Source organism: Mus musculus, chromosome 8 (assembly GCF_000001635.26).
Source record: "Mus musculus strain C57BL/6J chromosome 8, GRCm38.p6 C57BL/6J".
NCBI lineage: Eukaryota > Metazoa > Chordata > Mammalia > Rodentia > Muridae > Mus > Mus musculus.
This window is the reverse complement of record NC_000074.6, coordinates 123,345,709-123,370,480: the sequence shown is the minus strand read 5'-3', so window position 1 is coordinate 123,370,480 and position 24,772 is coordinate 123,345,709. Positions and strand designations below refer to the sequence as shown.

General features: G+C 50.3%; 1 protein-coding gene across 1 annotated transcript in view; it reads right to left on the bottom strand.

The window, feature by feature from the left end:
• Positions 1–962: 962 nt before the first annotated feature.
• Spire2 (spire type actin nucleation factor 2) overlaps positions 963–24,772 on the bottom strand; it is a 36,806-nt gene continuing 12,996 nt past the window's right edge. The window contains exons 2-15 of the mRNA NM_172287.2: positions 23,798–23,841; positions 16,106–16,462; positions 13,881–13,958; positions 13,603–13,767; positions 12,752–12,838; positions 12,248–12,371; positions 10,970–11,139; positions 10,219–10,408; positions 9,116–9,231; positions 7,328–7,462; positions 7,091–7,158; positions 3,618–3,645; positions 1,688–1,803; positions 963–1,309 (exon numbers count right to left, since the gene is read on the bottom strand). Of these exons, the coding sequence (NP_758491.1) occupies positions 1,087–1,309; positions 1,688–1,803; positions 3,618–3,645; positions 7,091–7,158; positions 7,328–7,462; positions 9,116–9,231; positions 10,219–10,408; positions 10,970–11,139; positions 12,248–12,371; positions 12,752–12,838; positions 13,603–13,767; positions 13,881–13,958; positions 16,106–16,462; positions 23,798–23,841 (1,901 nt within the window). The 3' untranslated portion in view covers positions 963–1,086. The remainder of the gene's footprint in view (positions 1,310–1,687; positions 1,804–3,617; positions 3,646–7,090; positions 7,159–7,327; positions 7,463–9,115; positions 9,232–10,218; positions 10,409–10,969; positions 11,140–12,247; positions 12,372–12,751; positions 12,839–13,602; positions 13,768–13,880; positions 13,959–16,105; positions 16,463–23,797; positions 23,842–24,772) is intronic.

Below are 24,772 nucleotides of genomic sequence, written 5' to 3'. Positions count from 1 at the left end.
TTCTGGCATGTTCTGAGATAAGCAATCAATCTCTACCTTACTGAGCTTTTCTTTCCTAATCTGTAAAGTGGAGTGATGAGAGACCCCCTCCTCTGCTGGGTGCATGTAAGCAGGCAGGGAGCTTAGCCCAGGCCCATCCTGAGTCCAGGTGTCGGGACTGCCTCTGGGCTTAATGAGCATGATATCACCATCATTTGGCAGAGCAGCCGTGCTAACCTTCAGAAAGCATTGCCTGCAACCATGGCAGTGAAATAACATGATATGCAAGCTTATGGCAATGGTTGTAGGTTTACTGACTTTCCCTGATAGGAAGCAAGTCACCAAGCCCTCACAGGAGATTCCAGCCACCCCCTTCCCCTCCCCAGCTGCACCGTGGTCTTGGTATAGGAAGTAGAAAATTGGCTGGGGGTGTGAACTACAGGGATGCAGTTTTCATGGGTGACAACCCATGTTGGGGTGGGGCTTCTCGGTGATGCGTTTACCTGAGAGTCACTTATGTTCCTGTCAGTAACCCCTCGCTGTATTACAGTAAGCTCAGTAAACTCATTGATTGGTCAAGCTGACGTGAGTGGAATCATTCCTTAGGTCTGTCAGTGCCGTATCTGGATGCTCGTTCATATCTCCCTAGGAGAAGCCACATAGCGAGCGCTAGCAAGAGACCCAAGAGCAAGCTTGACCTGGGAGCACCTGGGCTTCTTCCCAGCAGAATCCCACATACTCAGAGGTAGACCTGGTCCTCTGGTTCACTGAGGAACCAAGGCGTTCTGTCTACCCAGGGAAGAGAAGCTGCCACACACTCACTGCTGAAGAGAACCAGGGCATGGGGCAGGCAGGGAAGCTGAGCTCTGAGATCCATTCCCCAACCCCTCCCAGGCTTCCCAAGGAGTCCTGAGAGGAAAGGAGGAGGGAAAGTCCTGGAGGAAGGTTGGCCCTGAATGAACTGTAGGGAAAGAGACAATGTATATAAATATAGGCCATATATATATTATAAATGTATCTATATATGTATATATGTACATGCGCAAGGGTGGGGGGGCTGATGGCAGCTGTGTTCCAGGATGGGGTGTGGGGAGGCCATCACAACAGTCATTGGAAGTTGAGAGTCCTGGTGTTGGGGATATAGAGGGACTGGGTCTGACGGCTTCGTCGTGGAGTGGCATTGAGGACATCCACGCTCTTGCGGCTGGAGCACACGACATCAGCCACAAAGCTGGTGCAGTCACTGCAGACATCCTTTAGGACACAGCCGTGGGCATAGATGTGGGGGAACTCCTCCTCCACGCTCCGCCACTTTGGTCCCTGCAGGGATCTAGAATGCAGAGATGCCAGGAAAGAACCATGAGAGGAGAGAACCCTACCGGGGCTAGGATCTCCCAGAGGCCTTGTCCTGCCACTTCTGAATCTCAAACCTTGCTTTTCATGTCCACGCCACCCCTCACCTTCCTCCTCCTTCTCTCCTTCCTCATCCACCCAGCAATCAATGTTCATCCCTACAAAGGCCCTTCCTCTGTGGGCATTGAGGTCCCGAGCCCAGATGGCCCCCAACCACCCAAACTCAGTTTCCTCCATCGCAGCCTCTGGAGCTAGTGTTACTTGGCTTGATCTGCACAGGTCTGTGGGAACGGGCCCCAGTTTCCCAGTTACTTTCAACCCTTCACTACCACAGGATACCAGCAACAGAACATACTGGAAGGCATCTCTCCTCAGTGTTGGCGTGGCTTTGGTAGTTGGCACCCTCTGAAGACTCTCAAAGCCAAGTGTGTAGACAGGGATGTGTCCATACTTCTTGGAAGGCATCTTCATCTGCGACACAAGGAAGGGACTAAGTTCCTCAGCAGCCTCCAGGCACGCCATCCTCCCACCCCTGGGGACTAGAGGCTCAGAGGGCTGCCCCTATATTCTTAAGTGAAGATCTAGCACCAATACATTTCCTGCTTATCCAAACTGTAACTTTCTTAGGGTCAAGAACTGTATATGTATATGTATACACACATATATATACACATAACATACACACATTATATATATATATACACACACATATATATATATATGTATGTATGTATATAAATTTGGAACTGTATCTTTTTATACCACAAAGGGTGTGATTTTCAGTTCTGAATGCAATCATTATTTCACATGACAAGGATGATGTGTTCCTGTAGTCCAGGGACATATATAAAGACGGATGGCGAGATGGCTCAACAGCTATTCTTCCAGGGGTCCTGCGTTCAATTCCCAGCAAGCACATGGTGGCTCACAACCATCTATAGAGGGATCTGACGCCCTCTTCAGGCAGGCGGATGTATATGCAGCAGAGCACTCAGACATTAAATAAATAAAATTAAAAAGAAAAAAAAAAGAAAACATTTAAAAAAAAATAAAGACTTTGCAGAAGTCGGTTCCTCTTTCTAAGCTGCGGCACAGCGGTCGGTACACTTCCAGGGGTCTCTGTCCATTACCTCTGCGCAGAGGCATGGACCTAAATGCAGCCTGGTCTTATTGAAGAATTTTTAGAAGGGGAGAGAAAAACCGTGCCTCCAGCCTACTCGCATGATGCTTAATGTTTTTGCTTATTTGTTTTTCCTTTCTGCATATGTGGGTTCTGCCTGTTATGCACTATGTACATGCAGTGTCCTTGGAAGACAGAAGAGGGTGTCGGATCTTCTGGAACCGGAGTTGCAAACTTGTTAGCTGTCATGTAAGTTCTGAGAGCCAAATCCAGGCCCTCTGTCTCAGCAGCACGCACTTTACTCTGTGAGCGTCTCTCTGGCACCGTAGTGATTTTAAGACTACTTACGAGGACTGGGCAAGGTGGCGCACACCTATAATCCCAGCACTCAAGAGGCAGAGGCAGGCAGATTTCTGAGTTCAAAGCTAGCTTGGTCTACATGGCCAGTTCCAAGCCAGTCAGTGCTATAAACAGGAAGACCTTGTCTCAAAAATCTAAAATAGAATAAAATAAAATACTACCTTTGAAGGTTTTAAGATTAAAGGTTTTAAAAATTTGTAGTCTTGGCCAGGCATAGTGAGTTTCAGCTCATCCAGGGTTATATAGTGAGACCCTGCCTAAAAGACACACACACACACACACACACACACACACACACACACACACACATACATACACACACACACATAGACACACACAGACACACACAGACACACACAGACACACACATAGACACACATACACACACACACACACACACACACCACACACACACATAGACACAAACACACTTAGACACACACACACACATAGACACACACACACTTAGACACACACACACACATAGACACACACACACCTATACAGTCTTGGGGCAGGTGTGTGGTTCCTGCCTGAAATACAGCAGTCAGGAGGCAGAGACAAGAGGAGCTGAAGTTCAAAGTCGAGAGAGTTTAAGGTCACCCCAGACTTTATGAGAGACTATCTTACAATCAAAACAAGCCAGCACACTAGTTGCAGTCTTGGAAAAGAATAAGAGCGGATTCCTTCTTAGAAGGGACTGGATGAAGGGCCTCGTGGGACAGGGGGCGGGGGTTGCCCAACACATCCAATTGGTGTCCCATCCTACCTCACCAAGACCAGAAAGGTTCCCCCAAATCCTCACCTTTACGCTACAGGAAGTGCACACAGCTCTGGAAGGAATAGAGAAAAAAACTATGTCAGTGGTAAGGAAGTATGGGGAGGAGAAACCTCCTCATCCTCCCCTCATGTCCGAGTCAGCCACCATCACTTCAGCCAGAGCCCAGGCACCGGCACTTCCCTTTCATCTTACCCCACGTCCTTTCATCTCCCTGGGGATATTCATTACCCTCTGCCCCTCATCCCTCTCGGGACTCTCTGGCCTCAAGTATTTCTGGCGCCTTTCACCATAGAAGCACCATCTAAGTAGAAAGGCTTCAAGTACAATGTCCAATTTTATACAGCAATTAGTATTTTTTAAAAAGTCCCATATTCAACTTCTGAAGTAAATGCCTGCAAGGCGCGGTGACACAGACCTCTGATTCCAGCACTGAGGGTTGTGAGTTCGAGGCTATCCTGAGCTACATAGCAAGGCCCTGTTCCTCATTAAAAAGATAACAAATTCCTTCTTGTAAAAAGTCAACCCTAGGGGCTGGCGAGATGGCTCAGCGGTTAAGAGCGCCAACTGCTCTTCTGAAGGTCCTGAGTTCAAATCCCAGCAACCACATGGTGGCTCACAACCATCCGTAATGAAATCTGATGCCCTCTTCTGGAGTATCTGAGGACAGCTACAGTGTACTTAGATATAATAGATAAATAAATCTTTAAAAAAAAGTCAACCCTAAATTTAGATAACCATTCTGTAAGATCCAGCCTTCAGACTGCTTTAGGTATATACCAATAAAACATATGTGATTCATTACAATGAGATACAAAGAAACTATTCTATAAATGTACCCTGGGCTCTTCTCCATATTAATGAAGGTTGTCAAAATTCCTTTTCAAAACAATGGACCATGGTCCTTGGGAAGGACGCCCTATAATTACTTTCCCATCAATAAATCCCTAGGTTGGGGCTGGGAGTGTGGCTCAAGAGAGTGCTTGTCTACCATGCATAAAGCCCTCACCCTAGGTTAAATATCCAGACTGAAGATGCGGGAGGGGAAATCCCTGGGTTAACCTAATTTAATTTCATTGTAGTCACAGAACATATTTTGTATGAATTGAGTATTGCAGGGTTTGGGGTTTGGGGTTTTGTTTTCCCCCCAGTTTTTCGAGACTGGGTTTCTCTGTGTATCCCTGGCTGTCCTGAACTCACTCTGTAGACCAGGCTGGCCTCGAACTCAGGGATCCGCTGCCTCTGCCTCCCTAGTGCTGGGGTTTAAGGTGTGAACCACCACCACCCAGCTGTAAGCTTTAAAGATTTATTTATTTAATTGTATGTGTATGAGTGTTTTGCCTACATGTATGTATGTGTATCGCATGTTTGCATGGTGTCTGTAGAGGTCAGAAGAAGGCCACCAGATCCCTTGGAACTGGAGTTCTGAAGGGTTGTGAGCCACCGTGTGGGTACTGGGATTCAAACCAGGGTCCTTTAAGAGCAGCAAGTACTCTTAACTGCCCAGTCATCTCTCCAGCACCCCTGCTTACCCTTTAAAAAGACAGCGTCTCAAGCTTGGAGGCCTCAAACTCAAAAGTACAGCCAAGAGTGACCTTGAATCCCTGATCCTCCCTCCTCCATCTCCCAAGTGCTCAGGCTCCAGGTGTGTGTCACCATGCTCAGCTTGAACTAAATACTGACACACACTTCGTGGCCCAAGATAATAACCTTGGTAAACGCCCCACGTACAGTCCACAAAAAGTGTGCACTCAGCGCTGTCGGGTGGAACGTTTTCAAGCACCCGCTGTCCAGGTCTCCTGTTTCCTTCCGTTTCTGTCTATTGGTTTTATTGATCTTTGAGTGAGAAGTGCTGAGATCACTAAATGTGAACGAGCACTCAGTTTTCCTTGAGGTGGCATAATTTTCGCTGCTTGTACCTGGAATCTGTTATGATTATTAATGATATAGATTGTGATTCTTTCTTAGGGGACGAACTGCTTTATCACTGGAAATAGTCTTGGCTCTAAAATCTACTTTCTTCATTGTCTTTGGTTTTTTTGGAGACAGGATTTGGTCTCAGATTCTTGTCAGTTTTCCTGTCCCAGATTCCTGAGTTCCAGGGTTCCAGTTATGAGCCACTGTATCTTAGCTCTGGGTCTTGCTTTTTTACTCAAACTCAGAAGTGTACAACTCAGGCATGTCCAAACTTTAAAAAAAATGTTAACCTTTATTTTTATTTTATGATATTTTATGGGTGTCTGCCTGCGTGTATGTCTGTGCACAACATGCAGTGATTGCAGAGGTCACGTGATGCCCTGGGACAGTTGATAGTGGCCTTGTGAGAGCCAGGCATCAAACCCAGATCCTCTGCAAAAGCAGTGTGAGCTCTTAACCATTGACACATCTCTCCAGGTCCCATGTCCAACCTATTGACATGGCCATCTACAAAGTTTACACTTCAGTTAAAACAACAAAAGCTCTACTTTATAATGTAAATTTTTTTGTGTGTTGGGTTACATTCATAGCTCTCTTCCACAGCAAGTTGACAGTGGCAGGTTAGCTATGCCAGCATAGTCTACATTTTAATTGGGTTATTTAGGCCATTTACAGTTGATGTAGTAGTTGGACAGAATTGTGTTTATGTTTATCATCTTGCTATTTTTTACACATATATTTGTTCCTTTTTTTCATTTTTTTGCTTTCTTTTGAAGTAGTGGAGTTATTAAATAAGTATTATTTTTCTTCAGGCCAGCTTCAAATTCATGATCCCCCTGTTTCAGTGTTTGGAATACTGGGATTACGAGCATGTGACTGCTCTGTGCACACGTACATCTCAGAGGCAGATCTCCAGGTTTCTCTGTGCTGCTCTCTCCTCTCCCTCTCCTTTTCTAAGATCTCCAGCTGCCCTAGCTCCTACCCCAGGTCCAGCTGATGAAGGCAAACATCCCCAGGCTGGCACAAGCTCGCTGTCAGCTTCTTACTGTTAACCTGATACCCAGTCTTAAAGCCTATTGTTTTATACTCTTTGTTTAATTCTTTGGGCCTGTTTCAACTAGAAAGTGGCTGTTACCCCATTTTGGCTAAACATGGATGTCCCTTCACTAATCTAACCTAAGCCAGACTTGGTGGCACGGGCCTTTAATCCCAGTTCTTTGGAGGCAAAAGCAGGCAGACCTCTATGGGTTCCTACCCTGGTCTACATAGTGAATTTTAGGCCAGCCAAGGCTACATAGTGAAACAGTCTCAAAACAAAACAAAACAAACAAACAAAACCAAGCCAACAAATCAAAATAAATGTAACCTAAATGAGGCATGGTGGCACTCACCTATAGTCCCTGAGACTCAAGAAACTGAAGCAGGCAGATCATGTTTGAGGCCAGTCTGGGGTACACAGTAAGACCCTGTCTCAGAGAGAGACAGAGACACAGACAGAGACAGAGGCAGAGAGAAGAAAACACTGAATCGGCTGGATGTGGTGGATCATGCCCTGGTTAGACCGTCTGCTGACAGAAGCTCACCTCTTGCAGAAGAGACAGGTGGGTGGCCAGGAAAACAGGGGAAACTTGGCTCGGCAGCAACAGCAAATCTGTAGGGAGAGGCCAGGTGAGAGCACGGCTGTGTGAAACCCCAGGAGCCAGGCCCAGTCCCAACATGTAACTGCCTTGGGGTTTCTACCCAAGCACCAAGTAAGACTCGGGAGACTCTCCGTGGTTCAGGACGGTCCCTGCCCTGCACCAAGGGCATCCGAGTCTTACCTTCCCCCTCTTCAGGCTGCTGAAGAGCTCCTTGTCCTGCAGAAACCTCTCCATCTCCGCCTTCACCAGCACCCTGCGCACGTCCACCACCTCTTCCACAGTCAGAGCCAGGCTCTCCACAGGGTGGCTGAACTCCTGTGGGCGAGGGGTAGGGTCCTGCTTGCTCAACGCCCTGGGGACCCCCCAGTTAACCTGGTCTCAGTCCTTACTAAAGCATGGTATCAGCTCATTCACTGCTGGGGGCTGGATCTGCCTCAAGGAGGCCCTGCTACTGCATAAGGTTCTCCAATCCCACGTCCCCAGGACTCCATCCTTGTCCTCATTGACCCCATCCATACTGAAGCTCCATCCCGCTGGGAAATACACACTCCACCTTTCTCTCGGGAGGCCTTCATCACTGAATCTTCCTTCCTTTTCTTTCTTTCTTTTTTAAAAAAGATTTATTTTATGTATATGAGTTCTGTAGCTGTCTTCAGACACACCAGAAGAGGGCACCAGACCACATTACAGATGGTTGTGAGCCACCATGTGGTTGCTGGGAATTGAACTCAGGACCTTTGGAAGAGCAGTCAGTGCTCTTAACTGCTGAGCCATCTCTCCAGCCCCATCATTTAATCTTTCAATCCTCCTCTCCCTTGATCTGTGCTGACCCTGGGAGCCCTGGGTATGTTCTGCCTGCCTGACTCTGAGTGTGCTCTTCTGGACCCAGGCAGGCCATCTGCCCTAACTCAGTATTATGAGTGAATGAGTTATCTGGTTTAACGTAAATCTCATCAGTAGATTTTTTTTTAAGATTTATTTATTATTATATCTAAGTACACTGTAGCTGTCTCCAGACACACCAGAAGAGGGTGTCAGGTCTCATTACGGATGGTTGTGAGCCACTATGTGGTTGCTGGGATTGAACTCAGGACCTTCAGAAGAGCAGTCGGTGCTCTTAACCACTGAGCCATCTCTCCAGCCCCTCATCAGTAGATCTTCTAAGCCTACTTTTTCTGTAAAATGGGGTTGTTTCAGCTCCCTTGAGGCAATATAACATACAGTTCTCAACATGGCACACACAACTCAAAATGCTAGCTGTTGTTCACGGAGGTAGGGTGGGGACCGGCACACAGAGTGCCACAAGGGAGGAAATTGGATGTTTTTCCTCGGATGTGCAGTGGGTAACCCTGCACAGGGCTTGTTAGTCCTGGAACAGCACCAGGAGTTTCTCATGCCCCACCCCATGCGAGGCATCAGGACTCCCAGCTTCTTTCTCGTGGTATTTATGGCTGGGGTGAGATGGCTCAGCGGGTAAGAGCACTGACTGCTCTTCCAGAAGGTCCTGAGTTCAAATCCCAGCAATCACATGGTGGCTCACAACCACCTGTAACAAGATCTGATGCTCTCTTCTGGTTGTTTACCTGTTACCTCGTTCGGGCAGTAGTAACTATTAGTTCTTCATACAAACAACACAAAACTCACGGGACCCAGCATGTCAAAGTCCCAGCCAACAGCACACTCCCTGAAAGACTGTTCTGACCCCAAGTCCAAGAGTTCAGGGTTCATTGTCTATCCTGATCCCACTTATTGTCCATCTGAAAGCCAAGTCTCTGCAGTTGGGGCTGCAGTACCAATGTGTACCAGCAAGTGGCAGCAAAGAACAATCTCACCAGCATCAGGGACCAGACCCTGAGGAACCCAGCCACATGGGAGGGATGCTGCACATCTATCTCCTCCTCCTGAGCACAAAGAAAGGATGAAGTTGATGCTGAAGAGGCCACCCGGGCAACCTGCCCTGTCACTTACCAGCCACAGGTGTCTGGTATCTGGTGAAGCCGCCTCAGGTCCATCCACTGAGCTCAAGCTACTGGGCAAGGCAGAGCTGGGGAGAGGCTGGGACTGGCCGCTCACAGGACAGAAACCTGGAGAGAGAACGACAGCGTGCGCGTCTCAGTGGGGATGGCCAGCAGGCTAAAAGTCAAGCGGAGAGCTGGAGAGTTGGCTCAGCGGTTCTTGCGGAGGGCCAGGGTTCAGTTCCCAACACCTACATGGTGAATCACAACATGGTGTTGGATCCAGGAGATCCAACACCCTCCTCTGACCTCAGCAGGTACCAGGCACCATACATATACACACATACATACACACGGTACACAGACATACTAGTGAAACACCCATACATATAAGATAAAAAAAGCTTTTAAAATTAATCTTAAAATTTTGTACGGAAGCCACATGAAAAAACTCGCATTCCTCCAGAGTTTTCACTTCCTGGTGTCAAAATATGTGCGGCAAGTTGCACGGGGTGCTGAATGAACACTGGGTTCTGCTGATCAACGGTGGCTGAACTCTGTCATGTGAGAGCATGAGGCTGAGCTCTAACCTCCCGGAGACACGGGACTCCTTTAGAGATGAAAGTGACTCACTGGGTGTCCCTGCCTGACTTGATACGGCTACGCACACTTCTACTAAACTGAAACTTGTGGCCGTGCTAAAATCCTCTGGGTTGGTTGGTCATGTTCTCGGGACTCCATTTCTAACACTCCGGGCGAGTCCAGCCACTAACTGACAGGACTAACCCCCGTGCAACCGGGCCAGCGCCTCTGCTTCTAGCTTAAGCCCTCTGGTGGGGACAGGGGCTGGTGACTGTGCCTCAGTAGGAAAGCCATCTCTCCCCCAAGGGTTCAAGTGCTTTAGAAAATGTTTCGCAATGAATACGGGCTGGTTAGTCTCAAAGGGAAAGCAAGTGTGCCTGCTTTAGGTGGAGACGGGCCGTGCCCTCTCCCTGAAGGGCACAGCTCCATGCCTTCGGTAGTTGCCTCCTCACAGAAGTCGTGAGACCCAGGCTGCAACACAAAGTCCGTGGAGTGAACGTGAGAGAAGCAGGCACTGGTAAAGGCGGTATTTACCCTGGTCTCGGCTGCTGGGCCTCCAGGAGTGCATGCTACCTGCTCTGGCCCGAGGTGGCTCCGTCCCTCCTGGGGGCTGAGCGGCTGACTGAAGGCCAGATGCCATCTCGCTCCGAAGCTGGGCCAGGTCGTGTTCCGAAAAAGAGCGGTCCCGCTTCAGTGCCACCTCCCCACATGGGGACTCTTCTTCCTGAAAGCACATTGGGCTGAGCCACCTCCTGACTGCTGCCCCCTCATCACCACTGACCCCTCCCGACCACCGCCTCCAGTTCTGACCACTGTCTCCATGTCCTCTTGCTCATCCTTGGACCAAGGCAGTGAATCCAGGGCACTGACTGAGCCCACTGAGGCCTAGGTTCTCTATACACCACTAGCTCTCTGGTCTTTTGGACCAGAAAATCCTGGAGAAGGCAGCTCTGCAGGAGGCTGAGCCCTCGGAGATGGCCAGCACTGAGGTCCCCTGCCATCCTAGGGGCCAGGGAGCCTCCCTGGGACCAGCTCCTCATGTCATCTGAGGCTACTCATCTGGCCACGAGGAGAAAACAACTCCCAGTTTTAGCCTTTGTGGTTGTGCTGTTCAGAGGGCTCTGGCCCTCTGATCCAGGGTACTTCTGAGCTGGAAGTTAGGGAAGGGGCAACCTGCCACCCAATGGCTAGAGAAGGCCTACTCAGCTGACCGAACAGACCCTGTCCTGTTAAGCCTTTCCTGGCCCTGTCAGCATGATCTTTTGAAGAATCTCTATTCTCTGACCTCAGACGTGTTCATTTCTTCCATCTCTGCAAGGGTGGGGGCTTTGAGCAGGACCCGGGGCCGTGGGCGCTGACTCCCGCTCCCAGTATCGGTGACAGACAGGTTGATGCAGGAAGTGGACTTGATGTCCCCAGAGCAGGCATTGAGGATGCAGGGCAGGGAACCAAACCCTGAAGGCAGGAAAAAAAAAAAGGCAGGGGTGGACGGTGAGTGGAGAGGGAGTCAGCACAGGTGGATGGGAGCAGCAGAGGCAGGGAGGCTGGGGCAGTGGTGGATGTGGGGCAGGGAGGGCATGGAGCACAAAGCCAGAGTGCAGGACTGGCAAGAAAGACAGGGGGCACAGGGCAGGGGTGGACCACAAACGAGAAAGATGTGGAAGTCAGCGGAGGAATAGACAGTGATCAGGGAAGACAAGGGTCCAGTGTACACATGGACAGTGACCAGGGAAGACAAGGAGGCCTGTGCAGGAGTGGAGAGGAAGTGGGGAGGACACGGAGGCCAGGGCAGGAACAGATGTTGAACTGGGAGTGGTGGCGGACTTAGGAGGCAGTGGTAGGTATCTCTGTGAGTCTGAGGCCAGCCCCGTCTACACAGCATTCCAGTCCACCCAGGGTTACACCGAGAGACCTCCCCACCCCCTCTCAGAATACATAAAAAGAATAGGTGTTGAACTGGGGGGGAGGGGCAAGGCAGTGGATGCTAAGGGAAGACAGGAGTAGACATGGACGGTGAGCAGGAGGAAGAGGTGGGGGTGCCGGGGTGGATGATCAGGGGCCTCTGGCATGGACAGCTTAATGAGCACCACTTGGTTTAATTCTCCACTCAGAAGGGGGACCCAAAGGCTGGCCATCCATTAACAACGGGTAACTCTGGCCTAGAGAGGAGAGCCACCCAGCCTCCCAAAGGCCCCGAAGAAGCAGGGCTGAGCTCGCCAGCCTCATCTTGCAGGAAAGACCAGGTCTCAGATGTCTGAACACACACCTGGCTGCCAATCACTTAGAAACTTGGCTTTCACTTCATTTGCCTCTCAAGTGTCGAGATTTGTCATCCATTATAACAACACACAAAGGCAAAAAGTCAGATCAGCACCCGGAGTGCAAGATTGCTTCACTTCTATAGGTTAAGTCTTCACAGGTTTATAAGAAAAAAAAATTACAATAAAATAAAATAAACTTAAGGAGCTCTGAGGGCTAAAAACAATCCCAAGATTTGATCTGTGGCCCTAGCCAGGTCTACAGGGATGTCTTCTCTCCCATCATGCACCCTGCCCCCGCTCACCACGGCCTCCCAAGTGCTGGGCCCCGACTGGACGAAGCCTCCGCTCCTGCTTGATTTCCTCCAGGATCTTCTCGTGCAGTGTTCTTTGCTTCTGTGGTACAGGGCGAAGTTGTCTCTCTGAGACCTGCCGCCAACATGACACACTAAGTGGGGGGTGGGGGGGAGAAGGAGGTGGTGATATGCCACCCCCCCCCACCCCGCTCTAGGGAAACGCTGGAGTAGTGCGGGAGACTGGGCGCTGCCTCTCAGTAACCCAGAAGGAAGTACTGCCCAAGGAAGCTTCGCGCACACGTGGTGTGGGGTGTAAAAGGCCAAAAAGTCTCCCCAAGAGGAAGAAGACGTAGACCCAAAAGCCCTATGCTGAGGAACACGCCCAACCTTCCAGCAAACGGGCAAAAGAGCCCCCAATGGCATCCCTCAGAAAGCAGGTGACACCCCCCTAGGTTGGTCCCGGGAGAGCAGCAGGCCCCAGAATAGCCAGAGGAGAAGGTGTGGAGCGGGTACCTGCTTCAGTGGAGGCCGAGAACGAATGAAGTCCAGGATAAGTTCATGTGCGTCCTTCTTCACCCTGGGAGGGATGTCCCCATCGACCTGCCAGGAGGAGCAGGGCCACGCTGAGCTCGCAAGGGCCAACTGCTGGTGCTACGGTGACCAAGGTGGCTCACACAGCTTTGACTGCAGCCTGGGCTTCGTAGCCAACTTCCCTCCCTTGGCCTCCGCTCCCTGGGACCCAGCTCTTCTCTAACAGGTGCATAGCAGATGCATGGGCCACACCCAGCAGTGGCTACAGCATTCAAGGCCTAATGAGCCCTACACTCAGCTGCCAGAACTACCGGAACCAAAGCTTCTTCAGGAAACAGTGCTGAAGAGCCCATCTCATGGGATGTTTTGGGCTGGAGAGATGGTTCAGCGGTTAAGAGCAGTGACTGCTCTTCCAATAGTCCTGAGTTCAAATCCCAGCAACCACATGGTGGCTCACAACCACCCATAATGAGATCTGATGCCCTCTTCTGGTGTGTCTGAAGACAGCTACAGTGTACTTACATATAATAAATAAATCTTAGAAAAAAATGAAGCGAACTTCTTTGTATTAAATATTAAGACTGGTCCCAATGCACATAAGGCTGTGCGCATGTGTGTAAAATGGAAAAAAACGTGACTGGCTCTAAGGGCCCCTCCGGATCCCCAAGAATCTTCTTCCTGCCCTAATTTAAACTCTGATCAAGCACAAGCGAAGGGACAAGGAGTGGCAAGCAATGGGAGAAGGGTGCGGCAACCGGCAGACGGCAGCAGGACAAGACCCTGCAGAGGGGAATGGGTAGGCCCCTGGAGAGGGCGACAGGGCTGTGGCTCACCATGACCTTGCGCAGCTTATAGTTCCTGGCACGGATATCCTGCATCAGCATCTCGAAGGGGGTGAGCTGGAACTCGGTGGGCAGTGGGTTGAACTCCTTCTCCTGCACCTTCTTCAGCTTTACCCCGTGACGGAGCTCCCGCATGAGCTGGACCCACAGCCGGGCCTGACCCAGGAAACAACAACGGCCTCAGCCCTGGCACTTATGGCCCTGCCAGCACGAGCCCCTCTGGGTGTACCGTGCTCTCTGTCCCAGGCCAGGAGGCGTGTGCGTCTTACCCAGTCTGTGTGTCCCAGGTGGTCGAGCTCGGCCAGTGGCTTCTCCCGTGGCTCCTCCTCCCCCAGTTTCTTCAGCATCTGGGACCATACATATGGCTGGTTAGTGTGGAAGTGGCAGAAGGGTGGACACAGCAGGGCCCTGCGAATCCCATCCAGCAGGAGGCACTTCTCTACCATGCATCTACCACTTGGCCAGCTAGAAAAGACACATGAAGGTGCCCGACCCAGGTTCTGGGGCTTGGGAAAGATCTGGGAAACTGTCCCTTGGCTTTGGAATGGCACAGGAGACTTTTCAATTCCTCTCTGGTCACGTCCCTTAAGCAGGGCCTGGAAAGAGCCTCGTGTCCACATGGCACAGGCTCCCATCTGATGTACATGTCTCAGAGGGGCACAGTCCTGCACAGGAAACACCCCCGCCCCTGTTTCCCTCCAGATCTCAGTTCACCCAGCATCCCAGAACACCCTAGCCAAGCCGTGAGCCCATCTATTCTCTTGGTGTGCTTGTGGCTGCTTCTCTATGCACAGCCCACACTACATACTAGTGTGTCAAAAGCTGTATCTGCTCCCTTGGCTGCTGTTCTAAGTCCCCAGCCCAGAGTAGCGTGGCAAGTGTCTTATGTCTTCAAATAAGGGTGGAATTGATGGCAATCAGATGACAGGATGAGCTGCCAGCAGGACCCAGGAAGCAGTCCAGATATAAAGTGCTAACATCATGGTGAGGGTCTGGGGAAGATGCCAGGGACTCATGGAAATTTGGGGGAAGATGCTGGACTTACTATCTTGGTGGCTCTGGGTCTAGACAGTAGCCAGGGGCATCTGTTCTCACTAAGTCCTCACTACAGAGAAATATCTACTCTTTAAAAGCTCCCATCCACTAAGGACAGAGCCAGCTAGTTACCCCGGCTTTCACCCCAAGCTACTTGCCAAACTGCTTTGAGACACACTATTGTGTGGGATTCCTGGGGCAAAGGGAATGGAGGACAGCCACAGGGACATAGTCAGAAGAGTGTCTCTAAGATGCCAGGGAGGAGTGGAGAGGGGAGGCAGGCACGGTGCACTGACTCCTGGGAGCCGACAAGAGAGCCTTTCAAGGTTGGCTATGTGGTAGTTACAAGTTGAGGATCAACGACGGGCTCAAGCCTAAACTCCATTACTCCAACACCCCTAGAGCCCATGCCGGTTCCAGAGGGCCAGGATGCTAGCTAGCTATGACCCCTTTAGGCTACAGGAAGAGAGATCCAGCACAGAAAAGGGCAAGGTGGGTTCACAGATCAGCATCAACTCACTTAAAAACGAGCATCTACCTGAGCAAGACAGAATGAAGTGAGCCTCACCTGACCTCTGCCAAGTCCCCGCCCACCTCCATCATTAGTAGAATGTTGGGGAGGGAGCAGGACAGCCTACTTCACAGGGAAAAAAAATGGCTCTCTTCAAGCAGTAGCAACGTCTTCAACAAAGAATGGATACAGTCAAAAGGTGTCAAGCCCTAACTGTGTTATGGAAATCAGGACGACCTAGAGGAATCTAGCTCAGGAGCCTCTACACAGGCTTCGGCACTGGGACTGGGAACCCTGACTCTCAGAGGTGGCACCTGTTCATTTTTAGGACCTAGAACTACCAAAGGATGAAGTAGGACTCTGGCAAGGACAGCAAACGCCCTGAAGAGATTCCCTCACCTACCCATCCCCAACAGCTCCGAGCCCATGGGCCTGCCTGTGCGGTTCTGCAAGGGAAGAATAGCCTCTTCCTCAAGTATCTTTAGAACCACATTTTCCAAAGGAACTGGGGCTGGTAGAGGCCAGCAGGTAAGCAGATCTCCCTCTTGCAGAGCTGAAAGTGAGGTCTGGGCGGGCAGTGGCTACTTTAGAAGAACCCGGGTGATACAGGAGAAATAAAGGCTAGGAGTCACTTTTGATTTCCTTCTGAAAACCCGGTGGGAAGAAGGCATCAAGTTAAAAACGTATGAACATTTAGGACAGTGCCCAGCTTGGGGGAGGGGGAAAGTTAGAGGTATTCCGTGGAAGGTACAGTCAGGCACCAAGGATCTTCCCTGTTGGACGACCAAAGGTGGACCCCACCACCTCCTTACTTCCACCTCCTCCCATTTGTATGCCCACCTCCCATCCATCTCCGCCTTTCCGTCCAACATCAGTTCCCCCCGCCCCCCCCCCAACCCAGTTCCGCCCATCAGCAGCCCAACCACTTGCAGCCCACATCCTGCTCACCTCTTTGGCCTCCCTCACCCGGGCCAGGAAGGCACGAAGCTCCAGTGTCTCCACAAAGAGAGCTCGGCACACTGCCTGGTAGTGGGCCTGCGCGCCGTGGGGGTCGGTCAGGCGCAAAGCACACAGCCGCATAGCCTGGGCAAAGGTGCGCACAGCTCGGGGGCCGCCCTCAGCCTCCTCCTCCTCTTCTGGACCCACGTAGCCCTCATCCGCTGCCCCGCAGCTGCTGTCTTCGCAGTCGCTGTTGGCCATGAGGTCGATGAGCCTTTCCAGCTGCGGGCTGAGCTCTCTCTCCTCGTTCTCATCTAACCCCCAGTCCAGCGCACGGTAAATGGCAAAGCCCAGTGACTGCACCATCTAAGGGACAGAGGTGTCATACGGTCATTCTGAGCCACGAGGTTACTGGAGCCCGCAACCAGCAGCACCCACAACCACAAGACCAATGAGATACCAGACAGAAAGAGAGGCAGGGAGAGGAGATCTCAGCATAGCTTTGCCACAGGGGAATCATCGTGGCACAAACCATAGACCGCTGTTAAAAAGATGTTCCCCAAACCGTGCAGCCACTTTAGAAAACAGGCAAATATTTACCAATATGCACTGGATATGGCTTTGGCACCTTCCCCTCCCAGGTATTTAACCCAGAGAAATGGAAAACTATGTCCACACCAGACTTGCTCATAAACTAGTGGGGTGCACAGACAGCCAGCTTCTGCACCCTCCTGTAGAAGTCCCCAGTCCCCCTAGGATCTCTCCCTCAGCAATGCACTATTAGGCTCACTTTTGGAGTTTGCCCCTCAGGAATCCTGCTCCTCTCTCCCCATTGCAGCAAACGCAGGGGTTCATTCCACCTCCCTAGCCGCTCAGGGGACTCAAGGAGCCGCGAGTGCCAGCCCAAGTAAGACAAATGACGAGAGCTCCTCCCCTTCAGTGGCGCCCAGGCCAGCACCAGGCCAGACAACCGGGTGCAGCTGGTGCCTGTTCTTGGAGAAAAGAGAGTAGGGTCCCACGCTTAAATCATAGAAAAGACATAATCAGAGGTCACGGTCAGTCATGGCCGGTCACAAAACTAGTTCCTGATGGCCCCACAAAAGACACTCTTTAATCCCCCTCCCAGCCTCACAGTACTGCCCTACGACTTACCTAACCTGCCTCCCCTCCTCTTCACCCTAAGCATTCAAAAATTTCTACTTCCTCTGTATGTGTTAACGCACCCAAGCCGGGGGTCACACACCCTGAACCTACGCTGTAGAGGGGGCGGGGTGGGGGATCGTGATCTGAGTCATCCTTCGAAATTCTCTAGCTCTTCCAGGTTTCCCTCAGAATCGGGGCACAACACTAGTCACAATTTCTTCCTAGCAGAGACAAGGTGGCATGTGCCCACAGTGGGGCGCCATAACACAGGGACCAGACAAACACACACACATACACCACAGATCGGATGAAAAGCCTTTATACGCTGTGGTTGCATCGGCTGGACTCTAAGCAAGCGGAGCCCATTCATTCACTTCAATAGAAGGGTTATCAGCTCCCTGAGCGGGGGCACAGTTGGGATGGGACAGCTCATGATGCCTCTATGTAAAAGGAAAGGACTTGTCTTGGCTCTGGTGCTGACTGCTTTGTGTATATACCCCCCCCCCAATATGATTAGGAATGAAGTATCTAGATAGATAAGCACCGGCGTCTCGTGTCACGTAGCAGTGTGTCGTAAATCAAAGGCCAGTTGACTCCGACTGCGGGCCGTGAGGCTGCTTACCTACTGTAGTTTGGGGGGCTGGGGGTTTTGTTTCGCAGTGCTGGGTATCAAACCCAGGCCTTCACACATGATGTGAGTGCTCTACCACTAGAGCACACCCAGCCCCTGCGTTGAATTCTTAGACGGCCCCCAGAGGCCCGTGTGTTAAAGCTTTCGCCCTCAGCTTGCTTCCATGGGGAACTGTTGAAACTTTTTAAGAGGTGGCCAGGCTGGGCATGGCTATACACCTAGCATCTGGGAGGCAGAGTCAGGCAGACCTCGGCGAGTTCCAGAGCCATGTGGAATGCTGAGTAAGCGTTCTACCACTGAGCCCCACTGGCTGCCAAATCTTCCCTTTCGGATTATCTGAGGAGTTTCTTACAGTAACCCAGCCCGCCTCACTGTGAAAACAGTTTGACATTTGTACTCACAAAGAAATGACGCCACACTGGGCGTAACGGCTCACACCTTTGATGCTTGCACTCAGGAGGCAGAGGAACTCTGTGAGTTTGAGGCTAGCCCAACTTTCAGACCAATCAGGGCTATTGTTAGATCTTGCCCCCAAAAGAAAAATATTATACTTCCTTTACTTTTATTATTTATTTGGTTTTTGAATACAGAGTTTCTCTCTCTCTACCTAGCTCTGGCTGTCTTAGAACTCACTATGCAGACCAAGCTGGCCTCAAACTCACAGAGATCCGCCTGCCTCTCTCTACCTGTGCCACCACGCCTGACTACATTTTTTTAATGTATATGAGTGTTCTGTCCAGATGTATGTATGTGCACCATGTATGTGTCTAATGTCCTCTGTAGTAAAGAGGGGATTACAGACAGCTGTGAGCTGCCATGTGTGTGCTAGGAATTGAACCCAGGTCCTCTGGAAAAACAAACAAACAAACAAGTTTTCTTAACCACTGAGCTAAGTCTCTAGCACTATTTTTCTTCTCTTCCTTTCTTTTTGTTTTTTTTTTTAATCAATTAATTTCTTTTGGCTTTCTGTGTATTGATTGGTGTTTTGCTTTCATGTATCTCTATGCACCACAAGCACACAGTAGCCTCAGAGGCCAGAAGAGGCTGTGGGATCCCCGAGAACTGGGGTTACAGATAGTTTGTGAGCAGCCATGTGGACGCTGAGAACTGAACCAATGTTCTCTGGGAGATCAGATGGTGCTGTCAGCTGAGAGGCCATCTCTCCAGGCCCTCTCTTTATTTTTGTCTGTCTGTTTTTTGAGGTAGTACCTCATGCAGCTTAGGATAGCCCAGTATTTCTCATGTAGCTTAGGATAGCCTAGTATTCCTCATGTAGCTTAGGATAGCCTAGTATTCCCGATCCTCCAGTGCTGGGGGGGTCACAAGCCTGTGCTTTTGAGACAGGGTATCTATGTAGCTTTGGCTGGCCTCAAACTCATGACCCTCCTGCTTTAGCCTCCTGAGTGCTGAGATTGCAGCTGTGCTCCACCATCCACACCCAGCAGTGCTCCACACTGCACCCAGCAGTGCTCCACCATCCATGCCTAGCTGTGCTCCACCATCCATACCCAGCCATGCTCCACCATCTACACCCAGCTGTGCTTCGCCATCCACACCCAGCTTCGCATCTTTTTTACAGGAACATAACTTTTCTGGGAATATACATTAGCCTGACCAAAGTGGAAACAAAGCAACCACACTGAGGGCACATGACAGAGCGAGAAGGTACGGAAGGCACATGGTCAGGACCTGGGGACTGGTGGAACTCACTGTGAGAGCCATTGGTGCCTCAGTTGACTGCATTCCTGAAGTTCTCCATAATACTTATTTCAAGACAAAGTATTGCTATGTAGCCCTGGATAGCCCCAAAGTTCTAAGCCTCATGTCTTAGATTCCCAAGAGATTCTAAGCATGTGCCTCTGTACCTTATAACAAGTCTTTTTTTAGCTTTCTTTCATTTTATTTCTAATTTTATTTTTAATGTATGTGAGTGTTTTGGGTGCCTGTCAGTCTGTGCACCACATGCATGCAGTGCCTGTGGAGGTCAGAAGAGCATGCCAGGTCCCCCGAGGCTGAAGTTACAGACACTGTGAGGCGCCGTGTCTGTGCTGGGAATCAGACCCAGACCCTCTGGAAGAACAGCCAGTATTCTTAACCGCTGAGCCATCTCTCCAGCCCCAGTAATTCTTTTTTTAAAGCACATTAGACATCCTTGAGGTTTTTCTGTAGCATCCTCTTACCTCAGCATTTCTGTTTCACTTGGCAAGGAACCCTCAGAGCTATCTTCAGAGCTGCCGTCAATGACCTGGGGACAGTGGCTGGGGAGTACACGTTGTTTCTCATGTTTGCTCTCCAGATGCTGGCTGCGCCTCGATTCTCTGTGCCCATGTGACTATCCCCTCCACCAGCTAGGTTTAATCAGACATGGGAACACTGCAATGGGCGCTAGCACATTTGAGCCCAAGGAGGATTAACAGTGCCCTAATCTGCCTAACACTTGCTTTTATGTTTCAAAGGCTTTGATACATTTGGCTGAGGTGGCACAGACTTGTGATCCTGGCCTGTGAGGGGCTGAGGCAAAAAAAAAAAAAATTCTGACCTTGAGGCCAGTCTGGGCTACAGAATGAAAGCCTGGCTCAAAACAAATAAATACAACTATAAGGTTTGCAGGCTGAAGTTGGTGACACCGTTTGATAATCGCAGGTACTCAGGGGGCAAAGGCAGGAAGATTCCACGTTCAAGACCTGCCTGGACTATGCTGCAAGTCTGAGGCCAGCCTAGGCAATTTGGTGAAATCCCATCACAAAATAAAAAGATAAACTGAGGCTGGAGATACTTCCTAGCACATGCAAGACCTGAGGATCAATTTCCAGTACTACTGAATGAATGGTTTTCATATTTTCCTTCTTTGAGCAGACTATCTGGAGCTGGAGAGATGGTTCGATGGTTAAGAGCACTAGGTGCTCTTACGGAGGACCTGGGTTCAGTTTCCAGTACCTGCATGGTGACTCACAAATGTCCACGGCTCCAGTTCCAAAGGATCCAACACCCTCCTCTAACCTCCTCAGGCACCAGGTATGCACAAAGTACAACAACATATATACATGCAAGCAAGATAGATAGATAGATAGGCAGACAGACAGACATAAAAAAGCACTTGTATACACAAAATAAATATTTTTTAAGAAAGAAAAGAATATCAAAGGCACACACAAATAACAGGTCTATGCTGGGCCTGTATAAAACTCCTCCTATGCTGCCCTGATAGAACCTCCCATCTCACACACAGAAGGACAGAGGCGTGGAGAGCTCAGGCCACTTCATCCCACCTAGACGCTGGACAGGCGAGACCTGAGTGTTGGGTCTGTCTGTGCTATGCTCTACAGTCTCTTCATGCACCAGTGGTCTCTCCACTCATGTCTGGCTAGCCCGGTATCCCAGGAAACCTGAGCCTGAGGCAGGCAGACCAATAACAGGTCAAAGCCAGAGCTGGGCAAGAGATAAGGTCTCTGGGTCCTACATGGCCATCTCAAAAGACACTGGAGCCTAAGGTTCCAAGAGGACTGGTGGAAAGGGTAAAGCCATGATAGAGCAAAGCCTTGGCCCATCCCTGGGCTGCTTCCACTCTGGCTTTCTCTACTTGAAACAGGATAGAGTCACAGACTGGCTCCAGGGCACACCAGTGAATGCAGAGTGAGTAGGCTTGGCGCTATCACTTAGTGGCTGGTCACACCCGACGGGTGGAAGACGGCAGGTCTTTAGCCAGCAGCCAGGGTAGAGCGCTCTGGGAAACTGGAGACTCTAGGAACCATCTCAGGACTGCTCTTGGGTATGATCATGGAAGGGGAGGGGGCTAGCAAGGTAAGGGGACAGAAACATGGAGAGCTCACACAGTAAATTCATTTGTTGTAGAGGGAGATGCCAGGTAGGAGTGAGGTGCTACAAGATCTCTGTGTGCTTCAGGGCTCTGTGATGCTCAGCACTGTGGCACTGGCAGGGGCTCCACATGACTGAGAAGCAAGCCGGAAGCCGCCCCCCCCCATCCCAATGCACACTGCAGAAAAGTAACCCAGTCTCCCCACGCCACTCTTGGTCCTGGTTGTTGGCCTACACGAGCAGCAAGCCAGGGGAAGGGTTAAGTCCAGCCAAGCCTCTTATCTGATGGCCGCTTTGGTGAAAGCTTTTCTCTGTCCCAACTCACTGGAAACTTTCTCTAGAACCCAGAGAATGCTTTCCATTAGCAAAGCTGGGCAGCTGGCCAGTTCTCGGGACCTCCGACCCTACAAGTTCAAGCATGGCCATCAGCCTGGAATCTGACAGCAATTAGAGGGGCCGCCCAGGCAGTTCCTGCAACCCAAGAAGCCAGAATGAAGCTTAACTCTTGAGTGGCTCCCTCACCGTAATTTCCTGGGGATGGAGCATTTAGGTTCACATGAGGGCCTCTGAGAACTGTCCATCTGGGACTCCCTCATTCAAAGCTCTTTACCAGAGTGTTATGGTAGGCATCCTCTAAGTGGGTGGTAGCAGCTGCACCTGTGTGAGCTCTGGGTACCAAGGGTCAGCTGATGTCCCAGGCCAGCATACCTGGACTCAGGGAAATAAACTACCCAGGATTTGATACAGCTGTGAGTACAGTTAACCGACGGCCACCCGGCAATGCAGATGTCTTAGAAGCTCAGTTGTTCATCTCCCGGTTTCCAGCTAAACATATATCAAAGTGAGATTTTCACATAGGTCACAAGCAGTGAGCTTAGATGTGACATCCCAGGGTCCCAGGGTATCTTTCCACTGGCATTCAGAGCTATGTGTGCTGGTAAGGTGTAGTGCCAGTCCGGTATATTGGCACGTGCCTTTAATCCTAGCCCTTGGGAGGTAGACGCAGGTGGGTCTCTGTGAGTTCGAGGCCAAGTTGGTCTGCATAGTGAGTTCCAGGCCAGCCAGGGCTAGATAGAGAGACCCTGCCTCAAAAAAACCAAATAGACAAACAATTTAATTAAATGTAAGGAAGTATAATATTTTTCTTCTTGAGGAAAGATTTAGGTTAGAGAAGAAGCAGAGGAGGAGAAGAGGGAGGAGAAGAGGGAGGAGAAGAGGGAGGAGGAGGAGGGGGAGGGGGAGGGGGAGGAAGAGGCATACAGATTCTGTGCTGGCTTTGTTGCTATCTTTATGTAACACATGGAATCCCCTTGATCAACGCTTACCTCACCCTTAGAATCCTATCACACTAGATACATAGATGCAAAGGTTCCCTCCCTCCCTCCCTCCCTCCCTCCCTTCACATCTCTTCCTTATTTTCCCTCAAAGCTTCAGTCTCCCAAGAAGCTGGAGTTCCGGATCTTTACCCCTGCACACACAGCCTTATAAATTATTCTATTAAAGTTATACTTTGAAAGGCCACATTTCAAAGGAAGAAAACATCAGAGCGGGCCACTTGTCCTGCAACCCCACTTTCTAACTCTGCCGCTCACACGCTGCTCTTTTCTGGTCCCCAAAGGTCCCTTCTCATCCTAGGACTTAAGTGGTTTCGACTCTTGATTGCCAGTAGAAGAAACAGATGGAATATCACAACAGATAAATATCACAACTCATTGAAAAAACAAAATGAAACAAAGCCAAAAGGCAATGGAAAGTGGAGCGGAGTGGTGCACACCTTGGGAAACTGAGGCAGGAGCATGGGGATGGGGGTTCAAGCCTCATTGGCCGCAGCTACATGGTAAGTTGAAGCCAGTACAGGTTACACAAAACCATATAAAACAACAACAAAGATAAACATCAGGGGCTGGAGAGATGGCTCAGCGGTTAAGAGCACTGACTGCTCTTCCAGAGGTCCTGAGTTCAATTCCCAGCAACCACATGTTTGGCTCACAACCTCAATTGAGGTTCCATTCCCTCAGATGACTATAGCTTGTGTCAAGCTGACAAAAACTATCCAGCACAACAGATCAATTTTATTACATATCAAGTAGTTTAAAATTGCTTTTCAATACCTGGGCTTCTGAGCTGGCTGGTGGTACCACCATGGTTGTAGGCTCTGCAAGAGAAAATAGTCAAGTTTATGTTAGAAGCCCAAAGACCCCACAGACAAATTGCTCATCCCGTCTGTTCCATCTTCCCCAAGACGTACAGCGCATCCTCAAAGGAACACCAGAAAGCTCACAATGGGCTGAGACACATGGCTCCTTGAACAGAAACCCCGAGGCCTAGCCTAAGCCAGTGTGGGCAGGGTTCAGGCTACAGGGCATCTATAAGGAGGACCCTCATAGGCAGCCTTCCATCCCACGGTCCATAGCGACAGCTCAGAGGAGAAAGTCAGGGATGCAGAGTCAGCAGGGCTGTGTGAGTACATCTGAAGAGGGGGGACTGCTTAGTTGTCACTGCAGGGAAGATCAATAATCTAAGATGGGCTCCCTAGAACTGCGGTCCTGTGAGCCAGGACACACAGGAAGGTAAGAAACCCTGGGCCAGTGGGTAAACAAATTCACCTCTCATGGTGGACTCAAGGGTTGGGGTTTTTCCAACGGCACCTCTCAGAGGAGCAGTCCCCGGGTTGGAGGGCAGATGGGAAGCTGGACTCTGCATTTTATTTACTAAACACATCAGCGTGAATGCCAAGACGTGAGTCAGCACGTTCAAGGGCTTACTCACTGGCTTAGCCCCAGCCCAGGACATGGGTAACTTCCACACCCATTTCACAGATGAGGAGCTGAAGGCAACAGATGACTCTCAGACATCACAACTGGCAGGTAAGGGTGGCTCAAGGAGGCAGGCCAGAGATCTTAGAAGGTGGCCACCAGCAATCCCTCAACTACCCCACTTCCAACCCTCCCCGTTCCCCAGGCCTCCTTTAATCTCCTATAAAGGTAGAGTCATGTAAGGACGTGAACCACAGAGTCCCTAAGTTCTAGAATGAAGTGAGACATAAAAAAAATCAGCAAACCATGAAACCGTCTGCTAAGTAAACC